At 35.5% G+C, this 18,624-nt stretch overlaps 1 protein-coding gene across 1 annotated transcript in view; it reads left to right on the top strand.

Moving 5' to 3' along the window:
• Positions 1-13,365, top strand: part of LOC149802418 (mitochondrial import inner membrane translocase subunit Tim23-like) — a 43,506-nt gene extending 30,141 nt beyond the window's left edge. The window contains exon 7 of the mRNA XM_089951625.1: positions 11,696-13,365. Coding sequence (XP_089807751.1) covers positions 11,696-11,805 — 110 coding nt within the window. The 3' untranslated portion in view covers positions 11,806-13,365. The remainder of the gene's footprint in view (positions 1-11,695) is intronic.
• The last annotated feature ends 5,259 nt before the right edge of the window (positions 13,366-18,624 follow it).

Here is an 18,624-nt window from a genome sequence, read left to right as displayed (position 1 = left end):
TCTTAACATCACCCAGGGTATTAGTGGGCAATGTTAACAAACTGACTGTTAACGTCACCCAGGATATTAGTGGGCAGTGTTAACAAATTCACACTTAACGTCATCGAGGGTATTAGTGGGCAGTGTTAACAAACTGTCACAGATAAGTGGCAGGTTCCGGTTATTAATGACAGATTATCATCACCCTTACAAAGAGGACACCACTGTCACCACAACAAGTAACAGATTGTTGGACTTGTGCTTGAAGTGCACATACTTTGTGTATGATGGAATTTTTTGCCTTCAAATATGCATTGCTGCTGTGGGATCACTAGTTTCCCCTTTTGTGTGTAATTTATATATGGAACATTTTGAGTCGATAGCACTCATCATTGCTTCCCATCTTCCGGGCTGCTGATTTTTATGTGGCTGAAACATACACACACACACTAAGCTGAAGAATATGTAGCTGAATTCACTGATCAGATTAATAGCATTGATCCAGATATTACCTTCACCATGGAGATGGCAAAAAATTGCAGAGTAGCACTTTTGGATACAAACTTTTGTTTATTGTAAGCCTAAGCATACCAACAAGTACCTTGATTTTGAATCACAGCTTCCAGTCGATCAGAATCTTGGGGTCATCAGAACATCACAGTCGTTACATCTGGCACCACAGATTTAAAACAAGAACTCGTCATGTCAGCGCTTTCATTATCCGGAATGAGTGATTAAGGTTTCCAACAGGCTGAGTTATAGTCAGAATGACAGTACCAGGAAGATTCAACCAATAACTGTTAAAATAGACTCGAAAGGTAGCATCATCCTCCCAAATAATAATAATAAAAGGACTTTGTATTGCGCCTAATCTTTAGAAGCTCTAAGCGCTTTACAACATTAGACAACACCTATAAGGTATAAAAAAACATATAATGATATGATTACAAGAACAAACACCATGAAATGAGATAACATTAAAAAAACAAAAACATGCTGAGAATATTTAAGGTAGGAAACATTATTAGGTCTTTAAGTTTGTTCTTGCAGTCGAAATAAGTGAGTTTTGAGAGCACTCTTGAATGTGATCACTGTGTCTTTGTGTCTAAGTTCAGTGTGCAATTCATTCCACGTTGCTGGGCCCTGGTATGCAAAAGAACGCTGTCCGTATGACTTTGTTTTCATAGTGGGAATAATGAGTATACGATTGTCAGAAGAGGAGCGTAAGTATCTTGCTGGTGTGTACACATGGGTGAGGTCGGACGGGTATGTTGGACTATAGTCCGACTGTGAAACATACAGAGAACAAATTTTGTGTTTGATCGTGGATCGAAGGGTACATAGCAGCGGGGAGGTGTGCTCTGATCGTGGTACTCTAAGTATGATCCGAGCAGCTGTGTTTTTAACTTTTTGAAGTTTCTGGAGCAGATATTGAGATGAACCAGACAGAATTGAGTTACAATAGTCCAGTCTTGAAAGTACTAATGAACACACAAGTGTTTTAGTGGCATCAGCTGAAAGATATTTGCGAATTGAGTTGATGCATCTCAGCTCAAGATATGCAGCCTTGCATATGTTCATGACATGTTGGTGCAATGTGAGAGTACTGTCCAGAGTAACACCTAGGTTTCGTACTGATTGTGTGAATTTAATGTTGGTGTTGCTGATATTTATTTTTTGAGGTAGAGGATATGAATGAGAAAGTCTTTGTGTTGTGATCAGAATGGCCTCAGGTTTATCATCATTCATCTGCAGCTTGTTACATGTCATCGATAAATTCACTTTAGAAATGCACCTCTCTACACCTTGGATGGTAGCATCAACTTCAGTTGGGTGGCTAGATTTGTATATTTGGGTGTCATCAGCGTACAATTGGTAAGACACTGGATGATGATCTATGACACTTGAGAGCGACTGAGTGTACAGAATGTAGAGAACAGGTCCAAGAACAGACCCCAGTGGAACACCACAACATAGATCAACTGGGCTGGAGTGTATTCCATTTGCAGATACAATTTGTGTCCTGTTGACCAAGTAGGACTTGAACCACAGTAAGGCTGTATCATGAATGCCAAATACATCTTGGAGACTGAGAAGTAATATATCATGGTCTATTGTGTCAAATGCTGCAGACAAATCAAGGAGGGTGAGGACTGTAATCTTTCCGCTATCCAATGCAGAGAGAATGTCATTAACTACTTTCAGAAGAGTAGTTTCACTACTGCGACAAGGGTGATATGCAGATTATACATTGCTAAAAAAAGACTATTTGAATTTAGATGAGATACAAGCTGGGATAGAACAACCTTTTCTATGATTTTTGGTATGAATGGGAGATTAGAAACTCGGCGGGTAGTTCTTGAAATTGTTATGATCTGGTGTTGGTTTCTTCAGCAAAGGCTTTGCAATGGCAGTTTTGAAAAATGATGGGAATTCCCCAAATGAGAGAGAGGTATTAATAACATCAGTTAATGAAGGCAATACTGGATCTAGGCACTCAAGCAGCATTGATGTTGGAATTGGATCAAGTTCACATGACTTTTGTGCACTCTTTATCAGGATTAAATGTACGAAATCCATAGAGACAGGTTCAAATGCTGCTAATGGTTGCTGCTCAAATTCTGCATCCCAACTGTATGGTGACGACGAGTCAGTTGAAATTGTGGTGTCGAGCTTATCTCTGATGGTTTGTACTTTGTCACGGAAGAAATTTGCAAACATGTCTGGAAGGTCGACTGGAGAAAAGGTAGTTGGAAGTGGTGTTGATTTGTTCCTTGACATTAGCTTGTTAGTAATCTCGTAGAGCTTTTTGCAGCTGGAACTTTCCATGATCTTAGTAGTGTAGTGGGCTGATTTCACTGCATGGACTATATTTGTGACATTCTTCTTAGCAGCTTCATAGACTTGCTTATAAATAGTGAGTCTGGTGGAAAGCCAAAGCCTCTCAGCTTAACGGCAGACTCTTTTAGCAGTGCGAAGCTGGTCCCTAACACTGCTATGCCATGGAGAACACTTTTGAATTGATACTCTGCACTTGGTAGCTGGGGCATGTTTGTCAAGCAGTGAACGCAGGCAGTTATCGAGTTGTTCTGCGGTAGGAGCTAAGCAAGTTGTTAGGTTAGCTTGGATGTCGTGCATTAGTTTGATTCTATTTATCATTCGGAGGTTACTCTTAGTAGCACATAAAGGTGGAGCGTTAGGGACTGATACATCAAGATGGCACATAATGCAGCGGTGATCTGATGCAAGGTCATGGGATACCAGGGAGGACCATAGAATAAAATGTGACTATGTTTATGGGTGGGTTGGTTAACTGACTGTTTGAGGTTGAAAATATTAATGGAATCTATGAGTTTTGATGTGTTTGAGTTTCCGAGACGGTCAAAGTGAAAGTTGAAATCTCCAAAAATAATCAGGTTGCCACTTATTGAATTTCCATAGTCCAGGAGATTCGGAAACTGCTCCAAAAAGAGAGAGTTAGCCAGTTTGTTTTTTCTACTAGGAGGAGGGCAGTATAGGCAGAAAAAATGGACTGACCTTTTCTCCAGTGACAGGGATTTCAGAATGCCTGAAGCCTGTTTTTCAGTGACACAAAATTAATATGTGTTTTGAACCATAATGGACTCAAGAGTCAGATGCTAGTTCACCCAGGGGATTAGATTGATATGAAAGGTTTGTGGACCTGTATATCACACTAAGTGTGAAGGACAGGGTGATCATCAGTGCCATCATGACTATATTGGTGAAACAGAAAGGACGTTGAAAGTGAGATTTAGTGAACATAGATGACCAAGTTCAAGCATGTTTACAGCATTTTACACTATTCTTGCCTTGGCCATACTGTATCTGGGAACTTGGTGAAAATCTCAGATCGAACACTAGCCTATCGAAAACTAGCCTGGTTTGAGGGGAGTTTGTGTTAGAGAATCTACTATATCCATGCACACAACACTGAGCAGGGATGGGGGCCATTATAACCTGCCGCATATCAGAGACAAACTGTTAACATTGCTCACTATTCCCTCAGGTGATGTGAACAGACAGTAGAAAATAGATCAGTCTGCTGATGAAGTCCTTAGTACATGGACAAAAGGACTGGTCGGCCTGGTGTCAAAATAATGTGACTGGGTGGGACATCATGCTACATGTCTGTGGCATGATGCCCTAGTGAGAGACATCACTATAAACTGCCACAATGCAGATATCTTAGCAATAAGACTGAAAAATTGTTAAAGGTATGTTAAAAAATCCAAATCACAAACACACACACACACACATGGAAAAAAGCTTCATGTTAGCTTTTTTTTGTGTGTGTGTATGTGATTTGAAAGTTAAACATTATCACATATTGACACATGGTTTTCATCAGAAGACTTCAAGTGCTTCAAATGAGATCTATTGAATGCATAGTCATATTGACATGGGGTTCTCACCAAAAGACTTCAAATGCTTCAAATGAGGTCTGTTGAATGGATGGTCATATTTATATGGGGTTCTCACCAAAAGGCTTCAAGTGCTTCAAATGAGGTCTATTGAATGGATGGTCATATTTACATGGGGTTCTCACCAAAAGACTTCAAATGCTTCAAATGAGGTCTGTTGAATGGATAGTCATATTGACATGGGGTTCTCACCAAAAGACTTCAAATGCTTCAAATGAGGTCTGTTGAATGGATGGTCATATTTATATGGGGTTCTCACCAAAAGACTTCAAATGCTTCAAATGAGATCTATTGAATGGATAGTCATATTTACATGGGGTTCTCACCAAAAGACTTCAAGTGCTTCAAATGAGGACTGTTGAATGGATGGTCATATTTATATGGGGTTCTCACCAAAAGACTTCAAATGCTTCAAATGAGATCTATTGAATGGATAGTCATATTGACATGGGGTTCTCACCAAAAGACTTCAAGTGCTTCAAATGAGGTCTATTGAATGGATGGTCATATTTATATGGGGTTCTCACCAAAAGACTTCAGATGCTTCAAATGAGATCTATTGAATGGATAGTCATATTGACATGGGGTTCTCACCAAAAGACTTCAAGTGCTTCAAATGAGGACTGTTGAATGGATGGTCATATTTACATGGGGTTCTCACCAAAAGACTTCAAGTGCTTCAAATGAGGTCTATTGAATGGATGGTCTTATTTACATGGGGTTCTCACCAAAAGACTTCAAGTGCTTCAAATGAGGTCTATTGAATGGATGGTCATATTTACATGGGGTTCTCACCAAAAGACTTCAGATGCTTCAAATGAGGTCTATTGAATGGATGGTCATATTTACATGGGGTTCTCACCAAAAGACTTCAAGTGCTTCAAATGAGGTCTGTTGAATGGATAGTCTTATTGACATGGGGTTCTCACCAAAAGACTTCAAGTGCTTCAAATGAGGTCTGTTGAATGGATAGTCTTATTGACATGGGGTTCTCACCAAAAGACTTCAAGTGCTTCAAATGAGGTCTATTGACTGGATGGTCATATTTACATGGGGTTCTCACCAAAAGACTTCAAGTGCTTCAAATGAGGTCTATTGAATGGATGGTCATATTTACATGGGGTTCTCACCAAAAGACTTCAGGTGCTTCAAATGAGATCTATTGAATGGATGGTCATATTTACATGGGGTTCTCACCAAAAGACTTCAAGTGCTTCAAATGAGATCTATTGAATGGATGGTCATATTTACATGGGGTTCTCACCAAAAGACTTCAAGTGCTTCAAATGAGATCTATTGAATGGATGGTCATATTGACATGGGGTTCTCACCAAACGACTTCAAATGCTTCAAATGAGGTCTATTGAATGGATAGTCATATTTACATGGGGTTCTCACCAAACGACTTCAGATGCTTCAAATGAGGTCTGTTGAATGGATAGTCATATTGACATGGGGTTCTCACCAAAAGACTTCAAGTGCTTCAAATGAGGTCTGTTGAATGGATAGTCATATTGACATGGGGTTCTCACCAAAAGACTTCAAGTGCTTCAAATGAGGTCTGTTGAATGGATAGTCATATTGACATGGGGTTCTCACCAAAAGACTTCAAGTGCTTCAAATGAGGTCTGTTGAATGGATAGTCATATTGACATGGGATTCTCACCAAAAGACTTCAAGTGCTTCAAATGAGGTCTGTTGAATGGATAGTCATATTGACATGGGGTTCTCACCAAAAGACTTCAAGTGCTTTAAATGAGGTCTGTTGAATGGATGGTCATATTGACATGGGGTTCTCACCAAAAGACTTCAAGTGCTTCAAATGAGGTCTGTTGAATGGATAGTCATATTGACATGGGGTTCTCACCAAAAGACTTCAAGTGCTTCAAATGAGGTCTGTTGAATGGATGGTCATATTTACATGAGGTTCTCACCAAAAGACTTCAGGTGCTTCAAATGAGATCTATTGAATGGATGGTCATATTTACATGGGGTTCTCACCAAAAGACTTAAAGTGCTTCAAATGAGATCTATTGAATGGATGGTCATATTTACATGGGGTTCTCACCAAAAGACTCCAAGTGCTTCAAATGAGGTCTATTGAATGGATAGTCATATTTACATGGGGTTCTCACCAAAAGACTTCAAGTGCTTCAAATGAGATCTATTGAATGGATGGTCATATTTACATGGGGTTCTCACCAAAAGACTTCAAGTGCTTCAAATGAGGTCTATTGAATGGATAGTCATATTGACATGGGGTTCTCACCAAAAGACTTAAAGTGCTTCAAATGAGGTCTATTGAATGGATGGTCATATTTACATGGGGTTCTCACCAAAAGACTTCAGGTGCTTCAAATGAGATCTGTTGAATGGTCATATTTACATGGGGTTCTCACCAAAAGACTTCAAGTGCTTCAAATGAGGTCTATTGAATGGATGGTCATATTTACATGGGGTTCTCACCAAAAGACTTCAGGTGCTTCAAATGAGATCTATTGAATGGATGGCCATATTTACATGGGGTTCTCACCAAAAGACTTCAGGTGCTTCAAATGAGATCTATTGAATGGATGGTCATATTTACATGGGGTTCTCACCAAAAGACTTAAAGTGCTTCAAATGAGATCTATTGAATGGATGGTCATATTTACATGGGGTTCTCACCAAAAGACTTCAAGTGCTTCAAATGAGATCTATTGAATGGAAAGTCATATTTACATGGGGTTCTCACCAAAAGACTTCAGGTGCTTCAAATGAGATCTATTGAATGGATGGTCATATTTACATGGGGTTCTCACCAAAAGACTTCAGGTGCTTCAAATGAGATCTATTGAATGGATGGTCATATTTACATGGGGTTCTCACCAAAAGACTTCAGGTGCTTCAAATGAGATCTATTGAATGGATGGCCATATTTACATGGGGTTCTCACCAAAAGACTTAAGGTGCTTCAAATGAGATCTGTTGAATGGATAGTCATATTAACATGGGGTTTTCACCAAAAGACTTCAGGTGCTTCAAATGAGGTCTATTGAATGGATGGTCATATTTACATGGGGTTCTCACCAAAAGACTTCAGGTGCTTCAAATGAGGTCTATTGAATGGATGGTCATATTTACATGGGGTTCTCACCAAAAGACTTCAAGTGCTTCAAATGAGGTCTATTGAATGGATGGTCATATTTACATGGGGTTCTCACCAAAAGACTTCAGGTGCTTCAAATGAGATCTATTGAATGGATGGTCATACTTACATGGGGTTCTCACCAAAAGACTTCAAGTGCTTCAAATGAGGTCTGTTGAATGGATAGTCATATTTACATGGGGTTCTCACCAAAAGACTTCAAGTGCTTCAAATGAGGTCTGTTGAATGGATAGTCATATTTACATGGGGTACTCACCAAAAGACTTCAAGTGGTTCAAATGAGGTCTGTTGAATGGATGGTCATATTGACATGGGGTTCTCACCAAAAGACTTCAAGTGCTTCAAATGAGGTCTATGGAATGGATGGTCATATTTACATGCGGTTCTCACCAAAAGACTTCAAGTGCTTCAAATGAGATCTATTGAATGGATGGTCATATTTACATGGGGTTCTCACCAAAAGACTTCAAGTGCTTCAAATGAGATCTATTGAATGGATGGTCATATTTACATGGGGTTCTCACCAAAAGACTTCAGGTGCTTCAAATGAGATCTGTTGAATGGATGGTCATATTTACATGAGGTTCTCACCAAAGGACTTCAGGTGCTTCAAATGAGATCTATTGAATGGATGGTCATATTTACATGGGGTTCTCACCAAAAGACTTAAAGTGCTTCAAATGAGATCTATTGAATGGATGGTCATATTTACATGGGGTTCTCACCAAAAGACTCCAAGTGCTTCAAATGAGGTCTATTGAATGGATAGTCATATTTACATGGGGTTCTCACCAAAAGACTTCAAGTGCTTCAAATGAGATCTATTGAATGGATGGTCATATTTACATGGGGTTCTCACCAAAAGACTTCAAGTGCTTCAAATGAGGTCTATTGAATGGATAGTCATATTGACATGGGGTTCTCACCAAACGACTTCAAGTGCTTCGAATGAGGTCTATTGAATGGATAGTCATATTGACATGGGGTTCTCACCAAACGACTTCAAGTGCTTCAAATGAGGTCTATTGAATGGATAGTCATATTTACATGGGGTTCTCACCAAAAGACTTCAAGTGCTTCAAATGAGGTCTATTGAATGGATAGTCATATTGACATGGGGTTCTCACCAAAAGACTTCAAGTGCTTCAAATGAGGTCTGTTGAATGGATAGTCATATTGACATGGGGTTCTCACCAAACGACTTCAAGTGCTTCAAATGAGGTCTATTGAATGGATAGTCATATTTACATGGGGTTCTCACCAAAAGACTTCAAGTGCTTCAAATGAGATCTATTGAATGGATAGTCATATTTACATGGGGTTCTCACCAAAAGACTTCAGGTGCTTCAAATGAGGTCTGTTGAATGGATAGTCATATTTACATGGGGTTCTCACCAAACGACTTCAAGTGCTTCAAATGAGGTCTGTTGAATGGATAGTCATATTGACATGGGGTTCTCACCAAAAGACTTCAAGTGCTTCAAATGAGGTCTATTGAATGGATAGTCATATTGACATGGGGTTCTCACCAAAAGACTTCAAGTGCTTCAAATGAGGACTAGTTGGTCCTAAATGAAAGTTGTACTAATCTGATATCCAGTATGGCCACCACAGGACCAATTTGAAAATCTAGCTATCACTCAATAAAATCTCGGAGAGTTTCAGTACTCAAGAGTTGGAAAAAAATTGTATAGTGTCAATTTAATATATTATTTGAAAGTAGAGTATCATTTTGAGATGTTACTGGAAAGTAGAGTATCATTTTTATATGTTATTGGAAAGTAGAGTATCATTTTAAGATGTTACTGGAAAGCAGAATATCACTTTGATATGTTATTGGACAGCAGAGTATCATTTTGAGATTTTAATTGGAAAGCAGAGTATCATTCTGAGATGTTACTGGACAGCAGAGTATCAGTTTGATATGTTATTGGAAAGCAGAGTATCATTCTGAGATATTACTGGAAAGTAGAGTATCATTTTGATATGTTATTGGACAGCAGAGTATCATTTTGATATGTTATTGGAAAGTTGAGTATCATTCTGTCATGTTAATGGAAATTAGAATATCATTCTTAGATGTTGGAAAGCAGAGTATCATTCTGAGATATTACTGGAAAGTAGAGTATCATTCTGAGATGTCACTGGAAAGTAGAGTATCATTTTGATATGTTATTGGATAGCAGAGTATCATTCTGAGATGTTACTGGAAAGTAGAGTATCTTTTTGATATGTTATTGGATAGTAGAGTATCATTTTGATATGTTATTGGAAAATAGAGTATCATTCTGTGATGTTACTGGAAAGTAGAGTATTATTCTGAGATGTTACTGGAAAGTAGAGTATCATTTTGATATGTTATTAGACAGCAGAGTATCAATTTGAGACGTTATTGGACAGCAGAGTATCATTTTGATATGTTATTGGAAAGTAGAGTATCATTCTGTGATGTTAATGGAAAGTAGAGTATCATTCTGAGATGTTACTGGACAGCAGAGTATCAATTTGATATGTTATTGGACAGCAGAGTATCATTCTGAGATGTTACTGGACAGAAGAGTATCAGTTTGAGATGTTATTGGAAAGTAGAGTATCATTCTGTGATGTTAATGGAAATTAGAATATCATTCTTAGATGTTATTGGAAAGCAGAATATCATTCTGAGATATTACTGGAAAGAAGAGTATCATTCTGAGATGTTACTGGAAAGTAGAGTATCATTTTGATATGTTATTGGATAGCAGAGTATCATTCTTAGATGTTACTGGAAAGTAGAGTATCATTCTGAGATGTTACTGGAAAGTAGAGTATCATTCTGAGATGTTACTGGAAAGTAGGGTATCATTTTGGTATGTTATTAGACAGCAGAGTATCAATTTGAGACGTAATTGGACAGCAGAGTATCATTTTGATATGTTATTGGAAAGTAGAGTATCATTCTGTGATGTTAATGGAAAGTAGAGTATCATTCTGAGATGTTACTGGAAAGTAGAGTATCATTTTGATATGTTATTGGATAGCTGAGTATCATTCTGAGATGTTACAGGACAGCAGAGTGTCATTTTGAGATGTTATTGGAAAGCAGAGTATCATTCTGAGATATTACTGTAAAGTAGAGTGTCATTCTGAGATGATACTGGAAAGTTGAGGATCCTTCTGAGATGTTACTGGAAGGTAGAGTATCATTTTGATATGTTATTGGAAATTAGAGTATCATTCTGCAATGTTACCGGAAAGTAGAGTATGAATCTGAGATGATATTGAACAGCAGAGTATCATTCTGATATGTTATTAGATAGCAAAGTATCATTCTGAGATGTTATTGGAAAGTAGAGTATCATTCTGAAATGTTATTGGAGAGCAGAGTATCATTCTGGGATGTTGGAAAGTAGAGTATCATTCTGAGATGTTACTGGAAGGTAAAGTATCATTCTGAGATGTTATTGGACATCAGGGTATCATTTTGAGATGTTATTGGACAGCAGGGTATCAGTCATTATTTATATATGTTTATATAAAGGAGCTGGATACAGGTTAATATCAACAAAACTAAAATTGTCTTAGATGACATCTTAAAATATAAAAGATGCCAGCACTCAAAGGACTCCAGTTATTTCCCTCTATTTCAGTTTGATATGAAACCTTGTTAGGAGAGCTGGATATGATAAAAAGTGATTCACTCATTTCATCAGTTGAGATCATTGTTGTCTATAATAATGTTTCCTTGTTGATGTCATAGATTGACATTGTCATAAATACATTCATAGTTTTGATATTAGATGTGTAATATCATAACATAGCAAATGATTTCAAATCTTACACATTGAAGCTAAATGGACTTTTAGAGGCATTTCAGTACAGTTTTGCAGTTTATTCAATAAAATTAACTTCTTCATGTTATGGTAGTCATGTAACTGATTTCCTTTGTAATTTACAAAACCCATTAAATTTTTCAAAGACATATTCATCTTGTTTCATATGGTGTGTGCGTACATATAAGATTTTCTTTCTATGAAGTAGAGGCTAACATACTGGTTTGGTTACCTTGCACATTGTGTCGGTATCTTTCTTAGTACAGTCATAGAATGCATATTCATTTGACTTGCTGAATGTTCCTTTTTTCCAGCGGGATGGAAGAAGTGTGTCAGGGGAGGCCTGGTGGGATTTTCATTAGCAGCAGTGTACTGTATCTATACCAGCCAAGACAGACTTAAAACCATATTATCAAAGGATTGATGAGTCTTCATGTGACTTCTGTATATCTGTGAAACTGAGCACTGTTTTTATTTGAAGAAAATGGAATAGGTGGTGATGAATGAGATGACTGTTGTTTTAACTGTTTGCTAGAGATATTAAAACACGTTCTTTATTTTAATACATGCATTAATAAAAGAAGCTTTTAATATGGTGGTCACTCTTCTGAGGTCACTGCTAATACAATGAAAAGGTTGCTTCATCTAGATGGTTCTTCTTACAGGAAGTACTGGGCAAAAAGGAACTAAGCTACATTTGCAGTCCTTAAGTGACATTTATTACAGTTCTTTGTTTTAATATGTAATTTTTGATACATATAGGTAATTGAGTGACAGAAAGTATTTTTAATTTTTCCTTCCCCTGGACCAAAAGTGCAGGGTAATGGTGATAATAATGTCTATCCATCAATCCATAGACAGTGTGGTTTCTACAGCATAACTTTAGTTTACTGCTGTATTTTTTTCTCAAACTAGAAGCCTATTGATTTGGGCTGCTTGGTCCAAAGTCAATGTCACTGGAGCTGGAAATGTGGGGAAATGTGATTTGTTTCCCTTCTACATGAGAATTCAAGATTCCTTGGCCAAAATTTCATCAAACTTAATGGGTAGACTACACTTGGTCAGGTAGCAGCTCTCTCTCGCTTGACTCTTGAGGTGAAGTGAAAGGTCAAGGTCATGAAAGGCAACTTTGTATTTGGAGGTTGGGGTTCTGCTTGACAAGTTATATCTCCAGCAGCAAGTGTTTATCAAGTTCATTGTTGCATTACACTTGAGGAGGGGCAGGTCCCTATTGAGTCTGTCGTCAATAGACCAAAGCTCAGGTTGACTGGTCATAGAGTTGCATTCTTGGTTTCTGCAGAATAACTCTTGCATAGACTCAGTTACCAGACTCCATCAGTGAAATGCATCATTATAATGCAAACTAAGATATCGCACAATTGTGGCCTGGCTCCTGAAATTGTTCAAGAATTTCACTAATTGCTTAAAGTACTACAAAGCTTTATATATTTAATTTAATAATTTCACAGGATGTGTTATATTCTTAAAGAAAAATAACAGGTGTTGCAGGGTGCTCCAAGTGGACTCAGTCAAATCAAAGGGTGATAATTGAAAACAAATCTGTGAATACATGCCAGTTGAATTCTCATTTTAAGTACATTATGAGATCACATCAGCATAAATTTCAGTTAAATTATTTTACAAGTTTCGATTCCAGTTCTTTTTAGAAACTCCCCATGTCTGATTCATGCATTTATTGTTGGCAAGAAGTTAGACCCTTTTAGACATGTCCATCAAATATGAATGTTCCAAAAAATACTGTGTTTTATTCATAAGTATAAGTGTGTCAGCAAGAAATTATTTAGTTGGACTGAAATGGAATCTGGCAGAAAGATTCTAGAAATTAAGTGTTGATGTGCATTTCAGATAGAATTACTTCTGAAGGCATTTTTTTTAAACAAGCACTCCATCTCTGTATCTCTATATAATAGGGACCTATTTGTAAATACAGGAGTGTGTTATAATAAAAGACATCATCAAAGACCACAGTGAGTTTTGTAATTTTTTAAATATTTTTAATATTGTTTTGAATTATGCAATCACTGTAACTTTTTCCTCTTGTTCTAGAATGGACAGAAAAGTACAGTATAATTCAAATAATATGTGGTTTCCTCAGAAGAGAAACAACAAAGATTTACAAACTGATATAAATCCGTTTTCTAGACTTGTTCATTTTACAGTGTTATTTGTAAAACAAAAGCGTCCTTGAGAAGAAAAAAAAACCTGTCAACTTTTCTGAATGCATCTAATCTAATAAGAATATTTTAAACAGGACATGAACATCTGATTGTAAATCACAGTTTGAATGATTCTTTAGTCTACAGAAATTCACCAGGTTATGGAGACTTGGAAATGGCTTTCTTTATTTCCTCTCTCCCTGCCCCCAGTCATTAATGTTGAATATGTCTCATGTGCACTTCTACATATAAAAGACAACTATGGAAGGGAGGAAACATGTTGCTGAACTTCTGACCAAAATGTGCAGCCCATGTTGGCTGCCAAGGTGAGCTTGAAGTTTACTCCAATGACCTTTGCATTTTATAACTCCCTTCTGTGGCTCTGCCGCAAAACACCAAACCAAATTTTTATTGCCATGTTCTGTTTCTCCTGTTTTGGGGTTTACTCGAATATCTGTAAGCATTTTTTTGCACACTGTTAGGTTTAATGAGTAATTGTCTAAATCCTTCAGATGATATTCAAGCCTTATCAGGGCATATGTATTTAAAAAAAGTTTTCAAGCCTTATCAGGGCATATGTATTTTAAAAAAGTTTTCAAGCCTTATCAGGGCGTATGTATTTAGAAAAAAAGTTTTCAAGCCTTATCAGGGCATATGTATTTAAAAAAAGTTTTCAAGCCTTATCAGGGCATATGTATTTGTAAAAAAAAGTTTTCAAGCCTTATCAAGGGCGTATGTATTAGGAAAAAAGTTTTCAAGCCTTATCAGGGCATATGTATTTAAAAAAAGTTTTCAAGCCTTATCAGGACATATGTATTTAAAAACAGTTTTCAAGCCTTATCAAGGCATATGTTTTTTAAAAAAACGTTTTCAAGCCTTATCAGGGCATATGTATTTAAAAGAAGTTTTCAAGCCTTATCAGGGCATATGTATTTTTTAAAAAAGTTTTCAAGCCTTATCAGGGCGTATGTATTTAGAAAAAAAGTTTTCAAGCCTTATCAGGGCATATGTATTTAAAAAAAGTTTTCAAGCCTTATCAGGGCATATGTATTAAAAAAGTTTTCAAGCCTTATCAGGGCATATGTATTTTTTAAAAAAGTTTTCAAGCCTTATCAGGGCATATGTATTTAAAAAAGTTTTCAAGCTTTATCAGGGTATATATAATTTTTGTTTTTTAAAATATTTTCATGCTTTATCATGGCATCTCTTGCAGTTTTTTAAAATCTGCTTTATCATGGAATCTATTTCATTTGTTCAGACTATTTTTATGCCTTATCAGGGCATTTGTTTCAGTTTTTCAGACTATTTTCATGCTTTATTGTGGAATCTCTTTTTTCAGACTATTTTCATGCTTTATCAGGGCATCTTTTTCAGTTTTTCAGACTATTTTCTTGCTTTATTGTGGAATCTGTTTGTTTTTTCAGACTATTTTCATGCTTTATCAGGGCATCTATTTCATTTGTTCAGACTATTTTCATGTTTTATCAGGCATCTATTTCATTTGTTCAGACTATTTTCATGTTTTATCAGGCATCTATTTCATTTGTTCAGACTATTTTCATGCTTTATCAGGGCATCTATTTCATTTTTTCAGACTATTTGCATGCTTTATCAGGGCATCCATTTCATTCTTTCAGAATATTTTCATGCTTTATTGTGGAATCTGTTTGTTTTTTCAGACTATTTTCATGCTTTATCAGGGCATCTATTTCATTTTTTAAGACTATTTTCATGCTTTATTTTGGAATCTTTGTTTTTCACAATAGTTTCATCATTAATGATCATGTTTAAGAGGGCAGTTTTTAAAGAATGAATGCAGTTTCTGTTGTGTGTTATTTTTCCATTACTTTTTATTGACTAACATGCATGTGCATTTATTTCATTTATGTTTAAATCTTTCCTATGCTGTTACATGTTGTTTACTTTCAGTAGGGTTTGTGTACTGTGTACGATTTCAAATCTGTTTGCACTGCACTGAAATATGACGCATATTACATATTAAGAACATAGAGTTTATTTTCTTTTTCTGATAGTTTATTTTCTTTTCTAATAGAGGTTTTCTTTTTCTAATGGAGTTTATTTTCCTTTTCTAATGGAGTTTATTTTCTTTTTGTAATAGAGTGTATTTTCTTTTTCTAATAGAGTTTATTTTCCTTTTCTAATAGAGCTTATTTTCTTTTTCTGATAGTTTATTTTCTTTTCTAATAGAGGTTTTCTTTTTCTAATGGAGTTTATTTTCCTTTTCTAATGGAGTTTATTTTCTTTTTCTAATAGAGTTTATTTTCCTTTTCTTATTTTCTTTTTCTAATAGAGTTTATTTTCTTTTTGCTGATAGAGGATATTTTCCTGGTTATTTTTTTCTTCTAATTGAGTTTATTTTTTTTTTCTAATAGAGTTTATTTCTTTTTCTAACAGTTTATTTTCTTTTTCTAAAGTTTATTTTGTTTTTCTAATAGAGTTTATTTTCTTTTTCTAATAGAGTTTATTTTCCTTTTCTAATAGAGTTTATTTTCTTTTTCTAATAGAGTTTATTTTCCTTTTCTAATAGAGTTTATTTTCTTTTTCTAAAGTTTATTTTCTTTATCTAATAGAGTTTATTTTCTCTTTCTAATAGAGTTTATTTTCTTTTTCTAGTTGAGTTTATTTTCTTTTCTAATAGAGTTTATTTTCTTTTTCTAATAGAGTTTTTCTTTTTCTAATTGAGTTTATTTTCTTTTTCTAATAGAGTTTATTTTCTTTTTCTAATAGAGTTTATTTTCCTTTTCTAATAGAGTTTATTTTCTTTTTCTAAAGTTTATTTTCTTTATCTAATAGAATTTATTTTCTCTTTCTAATAGAGTTTATTTTCTTTTTCTAATTGAGTTTATTTTCTTTTTCTAATAGAGTTTATTTTCTTTTTATGATAGAGGTTATTCTTCTATTTGGCTTATTGGTAAACCACTATAAATATTACAGCACACATATTCCCAAGGTATAACTCAATGAAAATGGTACCAGTTGGGCATACCATATGAACACCACAGTTACTGTCTTGAAGGTCTTGATACCACTAATTGTTATTACAGTGATATCAGCATTTAGTTTGTCCTTAAGTATTTTGGCAAGTGGTATCAACATGGGGTATTAACAGAAGTCAGCTTATGGTGTCTGGCTGCCCCTCAATGAAAATGATGCTGACATGAACTCCAATAAGGCTGCCATATTTGCCATCTCCAAAATCTTGTTATTGCAGTTCTTGCATAGATGGCCATATCACCATAGGGTTTTCACCCAATGATTTTTTTTTTTATGTGCGGTTGGTCCCGAATGAAAATGGTGCCAATCTGACGTCCAGAATGGTCACAATAATAGCCATATAGACATAGTTGTGATGACTCCAGATAATTGGAAAACCATATCGACACTGGATTTTCTCCAGAAGACTAGTTCTAAATGAAAATGATGCCGATCTGACCTCCATATTCCCATCGTGTCCAAAAGACTTTATATAATGTCCATTTGTCCAAAAGACTTTATATAATGTCCATCATGTCCAAAAGACTTTATATAATGTCCATCATGTCCAAAAGACTTGATATAATGTCCATTTGTCAAAAAGACTTTATATAATGACCATCATGTCCAAAATACTTTATATAATGTCCATCATGTCCAAAAGACTTTATATAATGTCCATTTGTCCAAAAGACTTTATATAATGTCCATTTGTCCAAAAGACTTTATATAATGTCCATTTGTCCAAAAGACTTTATATAATGTCCATCATGTCCAAAAGACTTGATGTAATGTCCATCATGTCCAAAAAACTTTATATAATGTCCATTTGCCCAAAAGACTTTATATAATGTCCATTTATCCAAAAGACTTTATATAATGTCCATTTGTCCAAAAGACTTTATATAATGTCCATCATGTCCAAAAGACTTTATATAATGCCCATTTGTCCAAAAGACTTTATATAATGTCCATTTGTCCAAAAGACTTTATATAATGTCCATTTGTCCAAAAGACTTTATATAATGTCCATCATGTCCAAAATACTTTATATAATGTCCATCATGTCCAAAAGACTTTATATAATGTCCATTTGTCCAAAAGACTTTATATAATGTCCATTTGTCCAAAAGAATTTATATAATGTCCATTTGATCCTAAATGAAAATTTTGCCAAATCAGATGTGCAATATGGCCACTATGTAGGGGTGAAATGATTCTTCGATATATCGATGCATTGATACTTTTGCTGTAACTATACACATTCGATAAAAGAGATGGAGATCCGATACAAAGTGATCATGCATTTAGGTTTTAGTCTTCAGCAGTCTTGAATAATTATTATTAGTTTGCCTTGTTATTATTTTAATATAGAATTCATCTGAAACAGCATTTGTAGTTTAGGCACTCATTTTTATCAGTAAAATGGAAAAAGACTCTTGAGAATACTCGCTTGCCGTCTGCAAATTAAAACGAAGTGACATGGTTTGTAATCTGCACCACCTCTGCCCATACTAAACATGTGAAATAGTTAACTCATTATAATCACTTTTACTTTTTAAGTTTCTACATTGAGTTGCATTGTGGCTACTTTGGTCAGTTTGAAAGCTACACTACTGGTGTGTCACATGGTGAAATATGTTACATTAAAATCGTATTGGTGGTTATTGCTTTTTCCGGTTGAGGTTAAATAATAACTACCAATCAGGAATTAGTGTAGCTTAGTCACTGCATGACAAACAAGAAGCACGAGCAAAAGCAACAGAGAAACTTCGCATAAAATTAATTTATATGTAGTACTTAAACAGAGATGTTGTGAGGGTGTGTGATTGCGTGAATCGTGTAAAATTTGTACGAATTTGCACACTTGGAGAGCAGTGATGCACAAGACCTCCCACAAATTGAAAGTCTCACATTTGAAATTATGCTCGGAATGTATACATCTGTTTTTTGGGTAGGCAACTGTTTTAAAACATCTGGGTTCTGCAAGCATGACGTGAACGGTTATTAAACTAAATTTGATTGGCACATTGTTGTGCATTGGAATAAGCATTATGGTGTAGTTTAAACCT

The sequence above is a fragment of the Sinohyriopsis cumingii genome, chromosome 3 (assembly GCF_028554795.1).
Source record: "Sinohyriopsis cumingii isolate HCF-2022 chromosome 3, ASM2855479v2, whole genome shotgun sequence".
Taxonomy (NCBI): Eukaryota; Metazoa; Mollusca; class Bivalvia; order Unionida; family Unionidae; genus Sinohyriopsis; species Sinohyriopsis cumingii.
The sequence above is the reverse complement of the archived record's forward strand: the minus strand, read 5'-3'. Positions and strand labels throughout refer to the sequence as shown.